Source organism: Camarhynchus parvulus, chromosome 2 (genome assembly GCF_901933205.1).
Source record: "Camarhynchus parvulus chromosome 2, STF_HiC, whole genome shotgun sequence".
NCBI classification, from domain to species: domain Eukaryota; kingdom Metazoa; phylum Chordata; class Aves; order Passeriformes; family Thraupidae; genus Camarhynchus; species Camarhynchus parvulus.
The window spans coordinates 10118215-10140152 of record NC_044572.1 but is presented as its reverse complement, the minus strand read 5'-3'; the positions used below and the strand labels follow the sequence as shown (position 1 = coordinate 10140152).

Genomic DNA, 21938 nt, shown 5'->3' with positions numbered 1-21938 from the left:
TGTACCTTTCCTCAGCAGGCAGACTCTTCCAACAACTGGAACTGAGGAAAAGCTTTTGGTCCTGGATGTGTTGTGAGAGCAGAGAACTTGCCGTACCTTGGCACTGCCTGCCACTGTGAACTTCCTATTTCCACTTTTACTGCCCACTGAGGAACACCCAGGCTCAGCTGATCCAAAATACTATTTATTTCAGGCAAAATGCATTTACTTCTCTACCACCTCTATTGTGATGAATTTCTGTCCATGTTTGGACACCATTCTCTCTGTGTGTTTGCAGTCCTGTGCCTCATGGATACCTGCATAAAATTTTTCCTTTTAATTTGACAGTCCCTTCGCAGAAATGTCATCAAATCAACTCTGTCTAAATTTTTATGACTCCTTTGTTCTTTCATAAACCTATCTTTTCGTTGATGATTAAGATTATCAGTCTCATTTGTATTTACCTCTATATATCAACAGCTGTTCTAATTTCATTCTTGTTTTTTATTTCCCTTCTACATCCTCTGTAACACAGCACAGAACCATAATATGTTTAAGTGAAAGGAACTTGAACCATGATTGCTGGACTTCATCCATCAAGAATTTGTTTTCTTCTTAGGGAAAAAAATTCCCTTAGCTAGATATAAACAAAAATATTAGTATTTGATGCATCTCCTTCATCTGCTGTCTCTTTCATGTCAAAGAGTCACTGGGAAACAGCAACAGAGGAAAGGGTTGAGAAATAACTGATAATATTTCTTTTCACCTAAAAGTGTTGATTCATTGAAAACAAAACACCACAAAAATCTGACTGTGTACAATCTTCTGATAGAACAGATTTAAGTTTCAAAATTTCTTTGCCAGTTCTAGGATATGTGGACTATTAATATTTGAGATATTAGCTTCTGTCATTCCACAGAAGGAATAATGATGACAGTTCCCAAGACTGTTTCTACACAGAACATTAACAGTAATTTGTTAATTGGTTTCCCAGGCTACTCAGCTTCAACAGCCTAATGAATTATTTGCTCGAAGAATTAAACACTGGGGTTTGGTGTCTGGCACTCCTGTGTCCTCAGCTGCTGGGGCAGCCCAGCTGGGGCACAGCCTGCCTGGTGGCTCCTCTGCATAGGCACTGCCCTGGGGTTTATTGCTGGTGAACCTGATGAGCCCTGGCATGTATTAATTCCACTCATGAGAACGACTGCTCTCTTAGCGGGATGCCAGTCATCACAAATGGCAGAAAGGACTTCTAAAGAGAGAAGACTGGAAGGATTTTCCAAAGCCTTGCAGTAATGATCAGATTCTCGTGAATGATAAAAGAAATGGTTTTGAGATTGTTTTTTTGGAAAGACTGATAGCTCTTAAGAAATTGTGAGGAGCAGATCCAGACTGCCTGTGTCAACCAAGAGCCTGAAGAGGAATCTCAGACACCAGTCTCAGGAACCAGAGGGGCTGCACTGTGCAATTCTCCGTGTCCAGGAGTTTTGACCTGAGAGCTTGCCCAGGAATCTCAGAGCTAATGGCATAACCAGTCTCCTCTGCAAACCAGCTGTGTCAGTAGATGCAATCTGGCCCTTCAATCCACCTGTCACATACAGATCAAAGTCAATCCAAAGAGGTATTCTTTTCTGCTACAGTGAGAATATTTTTATTACCTGACAATATACCATCCTACAAGTTTTTCTTTCTACATTAATTTTTCCCTCTGCTCTCAGCATGCAGGTTTCAATACTGTTTATTAGTTTGTAGGATTTCTTTTTTACGATACCAAAGATGTTATAATCAGGTATTTCTCCTTAATATATGAAAATAATTTTTGCATACACATTAAAAAATTTAAATTCTCTTTAGCTTTTCTCATAGAAGTGTCCTTGATTTGCTTGTAGCTGATTTTTTGGGGGGGCTATTTAGGAGCGTTTTATGCTGTCTCCTCAGTCCCTTTTAGTACATAATACTTACATTACAACGCGTATTAAGTCAATGGAAAGGCAACTGTAATATATTCCCATTCTCAGCTAAAAGCCAATATATAAACGTTTCTTTTTCTGTAACAAGACATGTGCTAACATGTCACCTAACTGTGTACTTTCTATGCCTTGTGAGGCAAAATCCAGATCCATGCCTGGGGTAAATTGCCAGGCAATAACACGGAGTTGCCCTAAACTCTTCGTTCTCTATTGAGAACTTGAAAAAAAGAGTTGTGGGGAGAAAAGATTTAGTAATACAGTGGTAAAACGGACCCTGCCAGGGATCGCATCACTCACCCCTCAACGCTTTTCGTGCGTGCCTGGCTTGAGGGGTCTGTGCTCCATGACCTTACTGGTTTCACCGGCAAGAGGCAGCCCGGTGGGGCACGGATGCGCTGCCGGGACGGGCACCCAGGCTCCCTGGGCGTGTATCCCGGGAAGAAGGGGTTCTCCGGCACCTGGGAGAGGTGAGAAGCATCCAGTGCCCGGAGCAGCCCGGGGGTGGCGGCGGCACCTGCGGCGCGCAGCGATGGGCGGGGGGGTCCCGGCTCAGGGCAGCGACTCGCAGCTCTTATGGGGGGAGCGGCGGCGGCAGCGAGAGGGAGGAGGAGAAAAGGAAGGCGAGGAGAGGGGCAGGGGAGACACGGGCGGGCGGGCAGGAGCCGGGGGCTAGAGGAGGAGCTCCGCGCAGAGCGGCGGCGGGCACGGCCGCGGTCGGGCCGGCAGCTGAGGCGCCGGAGCGGGGCAGGTGCGGGAGCGGGCGGGGGAGCCGGCAGCGGCCCCGGGCCCTATGGTGCCGGGCGGGACCCGGACCCCGCTCCCCGCCTTCCAACGGGGCCCGCGGAGCGCCTTGGGACGGGCACTGGGCGGGCATGAGGACCCTGCCGATCGTGCTGCTCTCGCTCTGCTGGAGCCTGGCGCCGGTAAGTGCCAGCCCGCCCAAGGCAGCGCTCCGGGCCCGGGCCGGGTTGGGTGCACCGCGCTCACCTGAGGAGCCTGAGCGGAGCTCTCCGGGCTGTCCCGCAGCTCCGCGGGCGGGGGCTCGGCGCGGCAGGTGCGGGACAGCGCTGCCTCTCGCCGCTGGCTCCGGCTGTCCCCGGGAGGAGAAGGCAAGGGGAGCGGGCGCAGCCCCCGCCAGGATCCCGGGGCGCTACCCCGGCGTTCCCGGCCGCATCCCCGGGACGGCTCCGCATCCCCGGGCACGGTCCCATCCCCGAGACGGCTCCCCATCCCCGGGAACGGTCCCATCCCCGGGACGGCTCCGCTCCGCCGGGAACGGTCCCATCCCCGCGGAGCCGCCGCTTGTGCCCCGCAGTGTACCCGCAGCCCGTGGACACCGCTGGTTAGCGCAGAGTTTTCACGGAGCGCTGCCCGGGAGCGGTCCAGAACCCACTGGCCGTCATCGTGGGGGGAAAAGCTCCACATCCACAACTGCTCTGTGATATGTACAATGGGATTGCGATGTACAAAGTAGTCAGAATATTGGAGTATTCTTTAGGGCGCCTGCTTTTATCATCTTTATATTTTCAAGCGTTTCTTAAGTAGATTGTAAAAGTCAGTTACATTGATGGAAGTACGATTCACAAAAAGAAAATTTTTAAAGCCTTTATATTTTTTGTTACTGTATAACACCAAAAGTCGGGAAACCATACTGAAGGTGAGTGCAAGCTGCTTGTCAGAGGAAATGTTCCTCAAATTGCTGGTCTACATGCTTTAGAAATTGTTAAGCTGCTTAATATGCAGGGATACTCCTGAGCTGGGTTTCCAGCTCGATGTGCACCTTTACATGCAGTTCTGTATTCACTGGTGACTAAGGATAACCTACTATTGGTTAAGCAGAGGAAAATATGGATGAGCACAAGTCCTAAAAAGTGGCGACTGCTCTCAAAATCTTGATGTGTTTTGGGAGGTAGTCAGAGCCACATAGTTTGGAATCCTTTAATCTCTTTAGCTTTGTGAAGTCCATCTGAATGAACTGGATGTGTTAGAACACAGTACAGTACAGTTTAGCATGTAGCCCAGCTGTGAAAAGTAATATTGTACCTTTGGGTAATAACAAGTTTTTAACAAAACTTTACTATTGACCACTGATATTTCGGAGGTACCAGAAAGAGAAGTTGTTTATTCAGCAGGCTTCTTAATTGCAGTAGCTAGTTTGACTTATCCTTCGTTTATTTAACATTTTTATTTACTGAACCTTCCTTTCCAAGACCCAGTAACTGTAATACTTCTTGATGAGTAGGAAATCCACTGTCAAGTTACAGAATGTTAGCAATTGGAAATGAAAAAGAGCCAAAAATAAGTTTTGTGAAAGTGCTATTAAAACATTAAGTATACATAGGACTTTTATTTTACATGGCTGCATCGGCAAAAAAGATTATACATTTCAAAATGTAGGTATTTTCAGTATAATGCTGAACTTTCATTTAAAAATTCTAGAAATCCTAATTTATATTAAATATGTGTCCTTGAAAGGAAAAGAATTCTGCCCTTGAAAAGTATAATTTCAATACTCAACATAGAGAAGAGACATGAAAAAGGCAGTCAGGTTCTGATGTTTCAGACAGTGAAATGAGACATTTGGAGATGAGACTGATTTTTGTGAGTTTTCATCACAGCCCCTGCTGTTATGCTTATGACTCTTGCACTGTATTTTTAAAAGCTGTGCAAGTGGTTTGTCCACAAAGAGACTTCAGCATCACCAAGTTCTCATTCCTAACTCTGGATCCGAGGTTCTGGGCCCAGAATCATAACTTAATTAATTATTAACATTTTTTTAAAATTGCTGTGTCATGCATCAGAGATCATTACCAGATTCTGTTATTAAATGTCTCTTAAAAGATGTGAAAGAAAAGACAGAATCTTGGAGAGACACCATCTTTTTCTTGGTAATTACAAGCGTGAGGTGTGAGGATGACTGAGGTACTGCATATTCCCATTTTATTTATTTAAGATGTGATTTCACTTGAGCTAATCAAACTGTCCCATCAGCTCCACTGACGTTTCCAGCTTTTCCATTTGCCACCTCCTGCAGGAATTTCTCCCATGCAGTCTCTTTCAGACTCCATGTGTTTCTCTGTGAGGCTCTGACTGCCTCTCTGAATTCAGCTGACCCCAGCACAACTTTCCAGGGCCTTGTTTCTCTCTCCACTGCTGCTGTATTCCTGTCTCTTCCCATGGACATACATAAACTTTTCTGAAAATCGAGGAGCTGAAGGAAGGGCTTTGAACCAGTAAAGGCATTAGTGTTTTAATTTTTAAGTAGTGGGGTTTTCTTCCTGTGTAGCATTTGCTTGAATCAAATAATCATGATCTGGGGCCTTCAGCAGATAAAATATATATGGTGGAAAAGGGAAGAAAAGCAGAATTTACCATGTCAAAGAGAATGAAGTTTGATCAATTTTCATGTTCTGTGATTTGTATTAAACTTTCAGCTCCCTAACTTACTACAAAAGGGGAAAAGAGCAAATGTATCTACTCTCCTTTTTCACTTTCAGTTCAGTTTTTCTGGAGAAAAAGATCTGGTGGCACAATACTGAGGAATGCTCTAGAAAGTTAAATGAATGCTACAGGAAGAAGCCAGTAGAGTATTTCAACATTTTGTTCTGAAATGTCAATGTGTGAGAAGCTAAAATGGGCATTGAGTGTGTCTAGGACATGCTTGGGTGAAACCTGTGCCAGTTAAAGCTGTTGCTCTCAGTATTGGTAGTGGCATTCTTCATGAAACATTTTCATTCTAGTTTCAAGACATAACCCATTTGTTAATTTGACACAGGTGAATGGTGTCCATCCAGAATGCAGATTTCAGCTGGAGATTCACAAGGAGGAAACCAGGTGCATGGAACTTCTAAAGAATGCGAAGCCAGTGGACTACAAGGGTAAGAAAACTATAATGTAGAGATAACTGGAGTATTGAAGATTTTCTCTCTTTTCCTTCTTTGCTGTTGTGATTGCAGTTTCTGTAGTTGCCTGAGCTGTGCTTGGGATTTTACGGTTTTTAGAATTTATGGAATTTTGCATTAGATGCACTGCTGCAGCAAGCATATGGTGAGAGCTGTGCAGGCACTAAGAATGCCCTGGCTGGGGCACCAGCTGGGAGCAAACACGTTCTCATATGCTGAGATGTTGTTGTAGCATTTTCTGACTGGCAGAGCAGCTGTGATGACAGGACCAGCAGGAAGAGCAAATCTGAGGGAAAGCTGAAAGCCTTGGAGCCAAGCTTCTCTCCCTAGCTATGGCTGAGAGTAAAGTGCTGGTGGCAGAAAATATCTCTGGGTTTTCCAAGTGGACAATGTTTCAGACTGAAGATCAGAATCACACCTAGAGGACCATGGAGTCGTGCAAAGGGAAAACCAGACAGTTGTGTTACGCCCAAAACTCCAACTCTCTCTGTTACTTTATTGTTTCATTTTATTTTGTCCTAGAAAGATAAATATATAGCTAGCTACATATCAAACGGTCATTTAGTGGAAGGAAGAAGAATAGTAGATGTAGGGGTTTTGTTAGGTTTTTGGGCTTGGGGTTTGTTTGGTTTGGGTGGAGTTTTTTTGGTTTTTTAAATTTTATTAGATTTCCTTCTTACATTTTCATGGGAGGAGAAAAAAAGTTTATGGAAAAATAACATTTTTCTTGTTAGTTGAAGCTGCTGGTAAAGCCGTTTTTCAGCAAGAAGAATAAAAAGGTGACAAATTCAGATTGTCACTATGTGGTTTATTTGGGCTTTTTGTGTTCATTTTGTTTTGAATACACTCTGATGATGACTATAGGACCTCAGAGACTTGCCATCTGCAGTGCTCTTTGAGCATAAATATGAGTCTTAACTTAGGATGCTTTTTCCACCTCTCCTCAATTTAAATGTGTAACTCAGTACATATTCTAATACTAATTTGGATTTTAAAAAATTTAAAGGATCATCAACAGTTTGTATTTTATTATAATTTCTCCATTTTATTAATCAAGATCAGTAATTTAAAAAATGCAAAATTTTACTGGAATAATTAATCTAGATTTAAGGCTTTTATTTATATATGACTAGTGAAGAGAGATGGCTGTTACATAAATAATACTGGTGCAAAGCCAGATGGAGAAATAATTAGTAGGCCAGCTTAATGAATTAAATCATGAACCAATAAATTCCCTGTTAGCTGTTACATGGCTTTGAAAGTCAAGCTTTCCTCAAGATACACTTTTGTGATCCAGATGCTGAAGTGCTCCAAGGGTATCTTTGTGATGCACAGCAGTTTTATCTTGGGTTCCCTAAGGGAAGAAAGAAGTTTGCTGTCAGTTTTTTCTTCCCAGCCACTTTTCACTGGGAGAGGGGTGCCTCCTGAAGTAAAATGCTGTGAAAGAAAACTCATGTCTTGGTAGGACACAAGATGTCTGATGGTGTTGATTCAACCCTGCAGTCAGTGGCAAAGCAGCAGTGAAAGGATTTAGACATTTTATTGAATACCCATGTGAAACTAAGGGAATATTCCATTTTGTTGGAGACTGGAATAAAGCCCTCCCTGCTTTATGAAAACTGCATGTTTAATATTACAGGAGAATTCGTTCTATGCTTTCTGTTACAGATACCCTCACCAAGAACCTCCAGAGAGTAGCCTATGTTAAATATCTGCATTTGCACGTACAAAAATAGACATTCTCTGTGTGTCCTTATTCTTCTAGTAAGCCCTCTGTAATCATACAAAGAAATAAGGACTCTTTTGAACATTAATACTCTGACTGCTGAAAAAGTAGAACAGCTAAAGAAAATTGACAAGCTGGAGCTAAATTGTAGCTCCACGTGTAACTTGTAATACATTTGAAACATAATTCTTTACAATAAATTCCCAAATTCTATTCCACTTTTTCCTGAATGGGAAAGATGGTTATACAGGCCTTGTCATACTTCCCTGGCTTTAGTATGTGCTACCTGACTACAAAAGCTGTTAATGAAGTCTTATGAAGGAACTGTCTTGATCTTGGAAATAAGAGTTCCCTGAGATTTGCCACAGAAGGCTTGGACCTCCATTATCAAAATCAGTGGGAATATTTTCATTAATTTATTGGGCACCTGGGAAACCTTTGCACCTCTATTTCACATGGTCCAGAATTTGGCTGCATGCACAGCTTCTGAATTTCGGAGCCTCCAAATAGTATGGGACAAGTAGTTTCTTCGTTGAATTAGATGTCAGTTATGTATTAAATATCTTATCTTCTCAGCTCCCAGTTAGGAAGATGAAAAGGAAACATTTAAAGGCTATTGGGCTTTCTTTGACATGATAAAATGATCTTACACCTGAGCTGTCTCAAGACAGGGGCTGAAGAATTTTGCTGAGTAATTTTTGCATTGCACCTGAAATCACTGACTATGAAGTCTATGAAGCACTTCTTGGCTTCAGTAGTGTTTTTCACACAGCAGTGTGTTTTCCAAAGAAACATTGTATAAAAACAGTGTAAGCATCCTTTGAACAATGCTAAGGATATGCTAAAACCAAGGGGCCCAGTTGGTCTAAAATTCTGCTCATTTGCCAATGTCAAACTGTGAGACACCCAAACCTCTTGCTTTGCACCCTTTGGGGGATTTTCAAGCATTAGCACATACTTTTCCATTAGTGGACAGCATTACACTTCATTTAGGGGAGAAGTCACTCTCCAAAGACCTGTAGCAGTGCTTTCCTCCCTGTAGTGCTCTTTAGAACATCTGGTTGTTTATTTTATGTAGACTGCATTAGCTTCTATCCCCATTTGCTGTCTTCTTTCCTCCTATAATTTGGCCCCTGAGATATGGATGCACCTTAGCTGGAAGCCTAGGAGATGTTCTTCTATCTTTGGGCACATGTCTTTATTTTCGAAGGACAGATGAATTGCATTCTAACTAGCTCATAATAGCCATAGATTTTGAGGTCTATATGGAAAAAAAACTGATTTGTGTTTTATCTGCTACCAATGGTTTGTCTTCTAACAAAAAAAAAATAGTAAGTTCCTAAGAAAAATGATTGAAAATACATAAAAAATTGTCCTTCTGCAAATTTTTGCAGTATTCAGTATTTATATGTATATTCAGTATTTAGAATTTTTCCTTATAAAGTAACTGCCCTCTTTCTCTTCACCTTCAAGTGAAAAAATGAAATCTTGTGGTCAAAAATGTTAAAACTCACAGGTTTTTAACAGGTTTCTACAACTAAAAGTTCTAAAAAAGATTTCATTATGAAAAGAATGAAGTTTATCGACTTTTGATTCATCTTGGACAGAGTGGTTGCACAGTTAAATGTGTCTTTTCAGATTTTGATTTCCAAAATATTTTTTGTGAGACCCATACATCAGACAACATTTTTAATTTTAGATATGGCTTTTTAACTTTGAGGAAGGGATGTAGACAAAAAGAAAAATGGCTTTGGAAAGAATTTCATAAACCTCTCAAAGAGAAGCTTCATAATGCAACTTGTAATAGGAAATTTAAAGAGACAAGACACCAAAATTATGCTTATCATTATTTGTAAGTTTAAAGCGAGAGGGACCAATATTGCTGTGTAATCCAATCTCCTGAATTGCCCTGTCAATAGAATTTTCCTCAGTGATTCCAGCACTGAGCTCATGATCTTGTGGATGAACCAGAGCTGTTCAGAATAGTGGGATGAACATTCAAATGTCAGACCCATGACAAGTTGCCCAGAAGTCAAATTTATCTGATCAGCTTACCTGTTAAGGTTGTTTTTCCAGGAAGAAAGATGCATATTTTGCATTTACACACACCCCCACACCTTTGTGTATAATACACACACATCTCTCTATAGCCACACCAACGTGATCACTTTATCCTCCACATTAGTAAATAGGAGACTGACACAAAGCCAGATTGGACCTTTCTTCTGTTACATGAACAGGAATCTCCTCAAGGGTCCCCCTTTCTTGTGCTCCCTGTCTCATCAAGATCTTGCATCAGGTTTTGTTTAGTTTTGCAGCTGTTTTCTATATCTGACTATTAAAAAGAGTCAGTACTTCAGACTACAGTGGTGCTGACTGTCCTCTGAGGTAGCATTCAAAGTAGAATTAAATGAGATGGTGGGGTCATGGAACTTCTTTCATGCACGACCAGTAACTCTTGGAAGCACAACGTTAGCTTTCTTAAATCTCTGTGCTGTAGTGCAGATATGTTGCTACTTTTTAGTTCACACATTTTTTTTTAAATTAAGGAAGCTAAAGGGGCTGCTTTGGATATTTTTATGTTTTGGCTTTCACTGATTGAAGTGTCATCATTAATGACACCACATAAAACTGACCCTTACTGGTATTGACAATGTCTGGGCTTTTTGGAAGCTGTACTTAAATATCTGAGGGCAGAAGAGAGGCAGAGCTCTGTCTTTTAAGGAGGCTGGGTGAGAAAAGGTGAGAAAGAACCTTGAATGAAATGAGTTGCCTACTGGAAAGTAACCAACTGTAAATAAAATGGTGAATACCAAGAAAACATCCTGATCAGCCTCAATCAAAAATCTCACATAGTAAAATTTACTAGGAGTGACAATAACAAACCCCTTTGGAAAGAAGAGAAGCACCAAGTGCTCACAATGATTTTAAAGATATGAAAATTCTGCTCTACCCAAAATGGAAATAGAAATTTGCCAGTAGACATTAGTATATGGCATTTGTAGCCCTGAAGAAGGAAAATGCACGTCCATAGGTGAATTTTTTGTGTTTTTCAGAAGATTCTGAAGGAAATACTGCCCAACATAATCTTGCACTGTCAGCTGTGGCCATGGCAGTCTATTCTCTACAACATCCAAAGTTGAAATACCACAAGAAAGAATTTTGAGTACCAAAACACTGAAAAAGCTTCAGCTAATGCAACAAATAGCACATGGGTTAGACATAATACACACTAGCAGAAATATATGGTCCACTTCTTAATAGAGACTGTTAATATTTTGTGGTGGGGTTTATATGAACAGGAGATTGATTTTTAACAGTAATTTTTAAGAATGTATAGCATGTCAGAATTGGGGCAACATAAAGATGAGGGTATCTCTTACAGCTTTGACTACACCCACATTAATATATTTGCATAAGAATAGAAAATAATATTCTTATGGTAAGATTATCATGATGTTCAGTCTTACAAAAATAAATGCTCTTGTCTCCACAGGACATTTGGAGTAATTGGAAAGCAGGATTTACCTGGAAAATTTGGATGAAAGTTTGTTTTCTTTTTTGAGAGGGTTTTTTTTCAAAGTTTTAGCTGGCAACTTCCATATTTCCCCACAGAACCCTGAAAATATGTAAATTACACTAAGTGTAAAACTGGCCAATAGATTTTTGATTGTCCAAAGGGAAACTGTTCTTCAAGAGGATAACAAGACAATTCTTCTGAAGTGTTTAATTTCATGAAAATCCAGAAATCCCTTAGAAATCTTGGATACAGTATTTTTGCCATTCCTGGTACTAGAACTGGCTTTTGAAGAACCTATGAACTTCAAATATTTTAGGTTAATATGAGATAAACTCTACTGGTTTCATCATTCTATTCAAACTAGTTAAATCTGATGTATACTGTAGAATTTCAAATTTCTGTTTGCTGTCTACAAGTAGTGTTTGTTGACTGGAAATTAAAAGTTTTTCCATTGGCATTTCCTCCGTGTTTCTGAGTAATTGGAGCTGCTTCTAGACCCCATTGCAGCCAGAGTTTGTACTGTCACAGGACTGCAGGCAGGCAGCTCCACTCAGAGGGACTTTGGCAGGCAGGGTGTGGCAGGTCCTACCCCCAGGTCAAGGCAGGCGTCCCCAGGCAGGTGTCACCTCCCTGGGACTGGGACATCAGCCTGCAGAGGTGAACAGGGCCCAGCACCAGGTTTGGGCAGAGCCCTGGGATGGCTGGGCAGGGTCACAGTGCAGGGCAGGGAGAGGAAGGCACAGGCTCTGAGGAAGATGAAGGCAGAGCCATCACAGCCTGTTCATGCTCTCAGAGCCCTGCCAAAAGCAGGTGGGAAATACCCTCAGTGGGGCAGCCTTTTTTGGGACTGTCTCATTCCTATTCCCGCTCTGAACAGTTCTGCCTTGTTCCCAGCTTGTGCAGCACCTATTTTTCATTTTGTTTTGTTTTGGTTTTTTTTTTTATCACTTGTGTGAAAATGCAGAAGGAATGTCAGTCCATATATGTTCATAATTCCCATGCGACCCAAGTTCCATGCTGTGGCACACAGGTCTGCAGTCTAGAAATCATTGCCCATAAGAGGTGAGATGGCTCCTGCTCTGCCAAGTTAACTACAAAAATCAAAACATTGAAAAATAAACCCTAGGCTAGCTGTCGACTTTCTGACTCATTTTCAAAGCACTCTGTTGTTTTTTCATGTTTTATGCATGCCTAGACAGTTTTGAAAAATGCTAAACCTCTCTTGGAAGTGACAATTTTTAAATCCAAATACGAAGTGCCACCTAGTGGTTATATATTTATAAAATGTGTCTAAAACCAAAATTTTCCAGCACAAGCCCCAGTGTTTTATGGTTTTATAGACAAAGAGGCACATGTAGGTAAGTGAACTTGTTGCTCAAAGACTGAATCTCAAAAAGCAGGATGATGCATGGGGTGGCACCACTTCTGTAAGCTGAAGAAAATGGGAAATGAAGTTTATAGTGTGTTATGTTTCCTTTCATTATGAACTATCTGCAAATGCATGACAAGCATTAAAGACCAAACATTCAAATAAAGTAAGTGATCTCATTGAAACTAGCTAACAATAGTATCTGCAGTGTCCTCTGGAGGAACAGGAGGAGAGACTTTTGGGCAAGTCACTGAGCAAAGCATTTCAGGGAAGTTTGGTTGTTTCTTGGATATTCTGTGAATGATAAATCAGAGAAATAAATGGTGTAAATGTAGAGACTGAAAAGGGATTGTTTTATGCAGGCTTCAGGAGTGTTCTTCTAGACACCAGAGAATCAGGGATGAAGAACCTTTTTTCTTCTTGCCTTTGCTAGTTTTGTTAAGAGTTGTTAATGGCTTAAACTCAGAGATCAACCCAGCCCTGCACAGATACTGGCTCACTCCCCCACCAGCAGGACTGGGGAGAGAATTGGGAAGGTAAAAGCTGGAAAACTCTTACATTGAGATAAGAACAATTTAATAGATAAAGCAAAACCCACTGTTCAGCACAAATCCAAACCAGCCCAGTATTAGCAACTGTGAGGAAAATTAACTCTATCCCAGCCAGAACCAGCCCAATAGTTAAAGAAAAAGCTGAAGAATATAATAGTAGACATGCAGAAAAAGTTGAGGAGCTAACACAGATCTAACTGGACTGACTTTTTATGTGTGCGTATCAAAGTGAAAGGACAAAAACACTCAATGCTTGAGAATTTATTGAAGCATAGTGCAAACATAGAGACTAAATCCAATAATGAGCACAAAAGAAAAAAAATATGTACATTAAAGTATATCTGGGTACTTAGAATACTTTAAAAATAGTATAAGTACAAATTACAGACATTATATGAAATAAACATTGGAGCAATTAAAGTTTTGCCTTAAAAGTGAATTACAGAAAGAAATAGAAAGCTAGCTATAGAAAGTATAATTTTACTGGTAAAATTGTTACCTGAACTAAAATATAAGGCCTTATTTAAACCTAAAAATATGAATTTTTTATCTGACTTGATCAAATATCCTTCAGAGACAGTAGGAAGCAGGCCTACATATGTGAGAGATGGGTGAAATTTCCAGAAAATGAAACTTTAGATAATGATTTTATGAGTGATGCAGTGATGGATGATAGTCCAGAAATCCTAACACCGAATGCATTAATGGCTGGACAGACAGTTGTAGAAAGTGAGTTGAGAGGAGAATACAATGTTTGATCAAGTTAGATATTCTATGTTGGGAATCAGAAACATTTAAAATAGCATTTACCACACCTTCACTTCCCAACAATGTGGTATTTAAAGCAGCATAGACCTCTTTGTGTTCACTGGAAAGAAGCAGGCAATCATTGGGAGCAATTAATCTGGCCTAATTTCAATTGTTTTAAGATGAAGTCAAGTGAATTGTATCCCACCTCTGCATAAGGGTATGTTTTCCTGAGATAAAAAGATAAATGGATGCAATATTGTTAAAATCTGAAGTAATTTGAAGAAGGGGGCAATGAGGAAAGGTGTGATTTGAAAGCCCAGAAGATGCATTGCTGTTTAACAGTTCTAATTCTAGTAGTAATTACACCAGCAATTAATACCATTTCAGCATTCAAACTGGATTCAGATGCCCACTGTAGTCATTCAGTGACCATAAATGCCTCCAGGACATTTCAGCAGTTTTCTCAGATGTCCTGTACCATTATCAATAAACCTGTAGATAATCATAAATTGAGGGTTAATATTCTTGGAGTCCTGGTGACAGCCACTTCAGTTTCACTCACGTGATTTGTGATGCATTTGAATGTAGTCTACATGCAGGAAATACATCTTTGGTGTTACTTCAACCATTTGATTTGAGGAATCTGAAACACTACCATTCTCTCCTGGGCCATAGATGCTTGTAACGTCCTAAAATACTGAGGAAAAATAAAGGAAAAAACCATATTTCAGAAACCACTAGTGACTTGTGATGTTTTGAACATCAAAAACTTGTATACTGAGTTCCTTGCAGCAAGCTTGAGATTTGATACTCATTGTGTTGATTAATTTTGGTAGGAATAGGACTTGAACTTCAATTTTTCTATATAGTATTTCATCCAATTGAAGCTTGAATAAGATTTTAAAGTGTTTTCTGTGGAAAACATAGCAATGAAGCTCTGAAGGCCATGCTGTTCAGCTGCTTGTTTGGCAAAACCTTAGCCCAGTCAATGTACAGTAGCAAAGAAAAAATTTACAAAGTCCTCTGAGCTGTTTGCAGATTACTGTAATAAGGCCACCATTTTACAGAGAGTGGATTAAACAAAAGGGAAAATTTGAGAAAGTCATCAGCTTCCATGGGTGTGCATGAACAGCTTCATGACTCATCTCAGCTCTCACTGTTTGTGGAAATGGGGTTGAAATAAAAACGTCTGAGGTCTTACAAGATGATAATTATTCTTGTGTACTCCAGGGCTTGTTTATGCTGGCTCAGGCAGTCCATCAATCAAAGCCAAAAGAGTTTCATTTTGTCGCTGTAGTTCTGAGTGCTGGCAGATGAAGAAAATAGTTTCTTTGTCTTTCTGATTACTTGTATGTCGTGTTATTATGTTGGTTTTGGCTTAAAATCAATTGGGGAGGAAGCATGACCTGAATTGGTTCAGGTAAACATTCTTTTAGTTTGAGTAAGGTCTGGTGTTGCATCATAGAGATTTGGACTTGATTTTGACCCAGAACTGCACCTCAGGAAGGACTTAAGCATGTTGAAATTCCATTTCAAAGGCTCTGAAGGTGACCTGCTCAGTGTAAACCTCTGAAATTGTGTACAGATGGCCAAGCCACCATCAGAGATCTCTCAGGGATACTGTTGGTAATGCCAAGAGAGGCTGATGCAGCACACAGGGCAGTGGAGGATAAGGCATTACGTTATCTACACATAGAGATAAACTTTGTGAAGTGTTCCCTTTAGTAATTCCTTATTTTTGGCATAATCCTTCTGAATATAGAACAGATGCTGCATTTAGAGCTGTACAATCCTAAGAGGAGTGAAGAAAGACCCAGTCCCCATAAGCTAGTGAATCCTCTGGAGAATTGCATTTCCTTGGGAAAGTGCATAAAGAGGACTCTGTGGAATTGGTGATCAAATGTAGAATTTCTCCCATAACCCTCCTCTCATCTTCATTTATCATCTTCAGACCTTGTTCTTGTGCCACTCAGAGGCTCCCTCACAGCTATCACACTTGGATGGATGCTTCCAGAGGAAAGCAAGGCCCATGGGAACACTGTGCCACCGGCTTTCCTTCGTGCTGCAGCTAGGACACAGCCCTGGGACAAATCCAGCTCCTGGTCCTGTTACACATTCTTTGGTTCCCTAGTTTACATGTGCTTTGAAAGTAACTTAAACTTTGAAAGCAGGATGCTGCATATTTTAAGTCAACACAAGCTGTCCAAGTTTAATTGCACTAAGAAGTTTTTATACAAATATAGAACTTCTAAATATTCCTTTTCAAGTTTCATTTAACTCATGTGGCTTGATTTTGGGCATGACCTCACAGAATAAATTAATAATGAATTGCTAATACTATAAATATTCTGAAGAATAATATGGCTGTGAACAGTTCCCAATCCAAGTTTTATGTTCTCTAGTGAAAGGAACAAACTGTCCTTTATACTGCTAATAATCTTATGGAGATAACACCAGTGGGATAATAATTTGATTTTTGTCTTTAACATCTTTAACATTAATTACAAACTAAAATTTTTAATTGCCTTATCTGAAGACATAATGCCCAGAATTTGGCATGATTTATTCTTTTTTTTAATAACTTGAACTGAGATAATATGAGTAACATTTCCTTGCTTCTTTGTCCTTGCAAGGCTTGTGTTGACAAACTTTCATAGCTCTTTGCTTAGCTTAGAAGATATGCATTATAAACAGACCCCTTTAAACAGGGCATGATTGAGCCAAATGCCTAAAGCAGCCATAGGAAGATTTACACTCATTCACAAGATACAGCCTTTGAGCCACATTGATATGGATATCAACATGGGCAAAGCTGTAGCAAGTTACTTTCTAATTGTAACAAGCATTTAATGCCCATATAAAATATATCTATGAAATCTGAAGGCCCTCTGCTCTTCCTGAAACCAATATATAGAAGCATTCTTTGGTCAAATGTCTGGTTTTCAGTTTGAGAGATTATTCTGTAAGCCCGTGCTTATTGTTCCAAACACTCTCCAATCATAATGCACGGCTGTCATATGTGGAGCTGAGTCCAGTGACCTTCTTGCATATTTATTTGTGATGTTCAATCTGCTTGATAGAAAACTCTATTTTAACTGTGATTAGGAAATTCTCAAAATTTTGCAATTCTTAATAATCCATATCAATGCTAGGAGTTACTTTTTAATCTTTCTTTTTTCTTAGCATCCTCACATCACAATGACATTGTTTTAATGAGACATCTGCAAACAACGTATTAACTGACCTCAAAATTGGCTGGTTAATCAGCAGACTCTTATGATTCCTTTAAAGTTTTCATGGAAAATATCATCTTTTCAGCTTTCTTGAAGGAGTCTAATATTTTTTGAACCACTTGTCCAAAGCTTTCACCAGGTCTTTATAAGCAAACCGAGCTTTCAAGGCTGTTAATGCTGGTTTTGTTTCAGGATGTGTTGGGGTTTGGGATAACATCACCTGTTGGCGTCCTGCGAAGATTGGAGAGACTGTCACTGTCCCTTGCCCAAAAGTATTCAGCCTTATTTCTGGAAAACCAGGTATTTTATTTTAAGGTGTATTTTCACTGGCTTCTCTCTGGTATTCTTTAACATAGTGTGCTAAAAATGGTTTTATTTGGGGGTTTAATTTTCTTTGTAGATTAAAAATTCTTGTCAGAGCTGTTCAGGATACACCATGAAAAGATCAAATTATCATCTTTGTGTTCTTTTTGGTGTTCTTTGAGTTAGATACTAAGTATATTTCTGATACAGTGACACTCACCAAAGCTGCTGACATTGCTTGCTCTTTTTTGACCTATTTTGTTAATTACTAAGGCAGCTGAGCCTGACTGACATCTCTAACAGTTGCCAGCAGGCCACATGTAGGTTGTTCCCTCTGTGTCTCAGGAGGGGAGCTCTGTCTTGCCATCATGAGAATAAAGAGCCCACATTAACAGATAATACCTAAAAATTACTGCTATTGCAATTTAAGGTAGTTATTATGAAACCTTTTATTCTCCTTTTTAATGGAACTTGAAAAGAGGTCATCAGTGTCTCAGACTGCTGAAACATTTAACTGGTTTAAGTCTCCCATCTTCTGCCCCATCTTGTCAATACATCATATTTTGCCCTGTGGCATTTGAGAGGGGTTTTGAAAATAGGTGATGCACACAGAGTATTTCACATGTATATCAAAATGCTGCTGGAAAAATCTTATCCCCATTGCTCAGGTGGGAAACCATTGTCATGAAGAGCTGGTGAAAGATGAAAGTTACCAAGAGTTAATGTAATTCTTTTTTTGGGGTGAGGGAAGGGGGGGGATTGGTATCCCCCCAGTATTACTTTTAACTTAGAGGCTAATTTGGGGTATGACTAAAATACCTTTAGACTCAAAACTGTTGAATAAGTCTTGTTCCAGTAAAAAATAGATAAGTAAAACAATCTACAGATGAGCAAAGGTTTTCATTCCTGGAACTGGTGAATCTTGATTAGTTTATCATGGATAGTCTAAACAATTTGTAAAGGGGAAAGTATGTGTAATCGTCACTAAATGTTGTGAAATCTATAAAAGTTTTCAAATTACTCAAGCAAAGATAATAAAGTGTTGTCATGAGACAAGGCAAACTAATAAATATCAAAAATTCAAAATCTGAATTAAATCACACTGCTTCTGTCTATTTGCCAAAAGCTAGCGCATGCACATTCTTTCTGGAGTTTATTTCACAAACTTTAGTTATATTACAACACCATTTTAATTTTACTATAAAACATCTGCAATAAATATTTAAGTCTGAAACCTCCACAGTGCATTACAACCCTATCTAACTTCACCATGGTGTCAGCAAGACTGAAATATTTATCCATTTTATAGTTTGCTATCATTTTCCCTGATCCAGCTTTTTTTTCATAGCTACCTGTTTACTTCCCTTGTGGAACTAACAGGGTTGATTTTTAGAGGTTCCTGTTCAATTAAGAGTGTTTTTTAAACCTTGTCTTTCTAAAATTTCAGAGAAGGAAGACAACAAACATTTTGCATGGTTTGTTCAATGAAGAGCTAACCAAGCATCTTGGTACTTTCATAAGCTGATTACGCTCAGGCATATGTAGTCTATTTAATTCATACACAGCACATTACAAATTAACTTCATTCTTACATTGGAAAATTATGAAAATACCTTCAAACAAGAAATTTCACTCTTTTTATTTAGCCAGATTTGTGAGATGTATGTTTTAGCTTTTAGTGTTTAGGAGGAGTTAAAATTCTACTACAAGATGATCTAGACTACCTTATTTTTATGCAAATATTCCAAACTTCAAGTAGGCTTTTAAATGCCATCAGTTTCTTAAAGGACTTCCCAATTTAAATTGTGAATTTAAAAAAGTAGTTTTCTTCTCATCTTTAGAACTTTTGGAGAGCTGGTTCTAAATTTCTTCTGCGGTGCTCTGTTATAGTTTAAGCATACCACATGATTAATTCTGTATTGAACATTAGTAACTTTTGATTAAAAGAATTTTTACTGTAAAAGCAATCATATTATCCTATAATGTTTTTCCTGTATTTTACAAGTTTATTAGTCTCAGAAAGTTATTATTCAAATGTATGTGTCAAGTTAAAGGTTTTAAATAAGTTTGGCATCTGAAATACTTAATTGCATGAAAAGATGGTGTAGAAATAAACATTGCCTTCCATAGAACATTGCCCAACTCTCTTTAGGTTGGAAGGTACTGCAGTATTTGAAGCAGAAAATGCTTCAGTGTCTTGAGTACATTGAGTTTTTTCTTGCAAAACTGGCTTTGACACAATTGTGGTTCTGTTAACACATTCCTCTGCTCTGCCTGGTCAGAGAATCTTGATGTACTTTTAAAGTGAAGACTCTTCGCAGTGTATAAATAGGTGACATTTTCTTTTAAAAATGTCATTTCTATGCCAAATGGCAAAAGTGGTCCCGTTGTTTAAGGAGACTGTGGGTTCAGGTCAGGGCTTTTTATTAGCTGGAAAGATTTGGTTGTTGGCTGGTGAACCACTTATGGGATATTTACAACTTTCCACTGAAGACTTTATACAAAGAAGAAATTCCAGTAACCAATCAACAAAATAAAGATCACAAAAGCTTCAGTTTGGAGTGTATATAAACAAGTTTGGTTCTTCTTGACCAACACTGACCTATGGCACGTAAATTTATTTTTCTGTGGTGAAAACCAGGAATCTTTAATTCAATTATAGACCAGTGGTAAACTCCAAACCAAGGCAATATATTATTACAGATTTCAAGTATCATAGATATACAAATTGCGCTAAGCAATGTGAGGGGAAGTTGGCTATGAATAACATAGTAAGTTATAATAAATGTGATGACTATTCTTTCGTCTGACATGAGGCTTTTCTGTTTTGCCTTCTTGAAATTGTTCCATATTGCATGAAAATTAATTCATTTTAATTAGATTAAGAAGTAGAATCATGAGTTGCCCCCATGTCATCTGTGTGACTTCGTCTCTGGAAAGAGTCAACTTTTTCTGTCAGCGCCAAACAGAAACTTTCTGAAATTAATAAATGTTCAAAATTCCTTTCCATACTTCCACACATCCTGTACATTCCCAGCACTACATTGTTTCAGTATTGGTTCAAAGGGTGAAATTCAGCATGCATCTTTACCTCATTCTTCAGCCTATGACATAACTTGTCCTTTGAATTTCATTACCAGACTTACCAACATTTGCTGTAGCAGTAAGTCATCATCTTAATGTCTAAGAGCTTTTGTAAGTCTTCAGTAGATTCCTTGGTATTGGCTTCTCAAAAGCCTTAAATAAGAGGTTAGAACAACTCTCACTCAAATTACTTTTCTTTCAAATTACTTTACCTACAAATAACCCCTTTACATAGTGAAGTGTATGGCTCCCTTCTGAGTATTTTAAATAAAACACCAGAACAGTTTAGGCTTTTGCAGATGTGTAACAGAAATAGCTGCTATACCAAAGGAAAAGTCTTGGGTCTACTTCTGGTTTTCTGTAGTGCAAAGGCAACTCCAAGCAAAACTAAAAGCCAAAGGAATATGAATGAAAAGCACATGAGAGGAAATGGCTGGGTTGAGTACTAGGAAACAAAGGAAAAAGAGCTAGGTTGTGATCAGCTAATGACACAGTTAGATTGTCTAAGGAGTCATTGATGAGGAGAGTTTTGAATCTTTCTGATTTAAACTCTCTAATTTTGCTTTACAGGAAACATCAGCAAAAATTGTACGAGTAATGGATGGTCGGATATATTTCCTGACATCTTAAGCACTTGTGGATATAATGACTACGAAGATGACTATAAGGTAGGAAAAATACTTTTTCTATTCATTTAGATGATGGTGTTCAGTACAGCTTTCAGATATATTCTGCTTCTAAATAAATCCCATTTTGCTCAGACTGAATAAAAATGAGATTGAATAAAAATCTTTAGAAATTTTTCATAGCATTGGTTGCAATACGCTTGGATTGCAGTTGTCTAATGAGATAAAATCAGGAATGTAGAACTCAGTAACTGTTTGAAACTCAAGGCTATAAACAGCTGGTTATTGCAGTGAAGCATCTGTATATCTAACACTGCAGTGCTACTCAGCTGGTGCACCATATGTTTTGCATTGTGTTGTTTCTAGAAGTTTGTTATTGCAAAAGAATATTTTTTAAAAGTTATCTCAAAACCTAATACTAATAATCTGCTCTACTCTGTTAATGTTACATGCACCACTTGGTTGATTCCGTGTGTTAAATTTATAAGTAAAATAGAATTGATTTAGGTCATTGGAGTTATTGGCAGATTTATATTGAACTTGAAATTGTGCAAGCAGTTGTAAGTTATTCAGAAAGCTATCAAGGTATCCTAAATGCACTATGCACAGAAAACTGAATTTGTTCACTTTGCAGATACTATCTCTTTTTGTTGAAGGAAGGGTTTTTACCATCATGTTTTATGCATTTTCTGTCTGTTTTTCTGCTGAGGATAACAGAGCAAGAGTTTGTTTACAAGGGTGAGCTCATAGTGTCAGTAAAACTCTTGTTACCCAATATGGATTAAGCTCTCTCATGAGGGCCAGTTGGACTTTTTCCCTGGATTTTAGCATGTGTGGAATAGCTGTAGCAGATCAGTTCTGTCTGGCTTGCAGAGATGCACTGGTATTCCAGCTAAGCCAGGAAGGTTTTCACTTTTTTTTTTTT

At 39.1% G+C, this 21938-nt stretch overlaps 1 protein-coding gene across 1 annotated transcript in view; it reads left to right on the top strand.

Annotated features, from left to right (window-relative positions):
* The first annotated feature begins 2642 nt into the window (after positions 1-2642).
* The window catches only part of VIPR2 (vasoactive intestinal peptide receptor 2), a 46991-nt gene continuing 27695 nt past the window's right edge, over positions 2643-21938 (top strand). The window contains exons 1-4 of the mRNA XM_030943751.1: positions 2643-2872; positions 5725-5827; positions 17193-17300; positions 20958-21055. Coding sequence (XP_030799611.1) covers positions 2822-2872; positions 5725-5827; positions 17193-17300; positions 20958-21055 — 360 coding nt within the window. The 5' untranslated portion in view covers positions 2643-2821. The remainder of the gene's footprint in view (positions 2873-5724; positions 5828-17192; positions 17301-20957; positions 21056-21938) is intronic.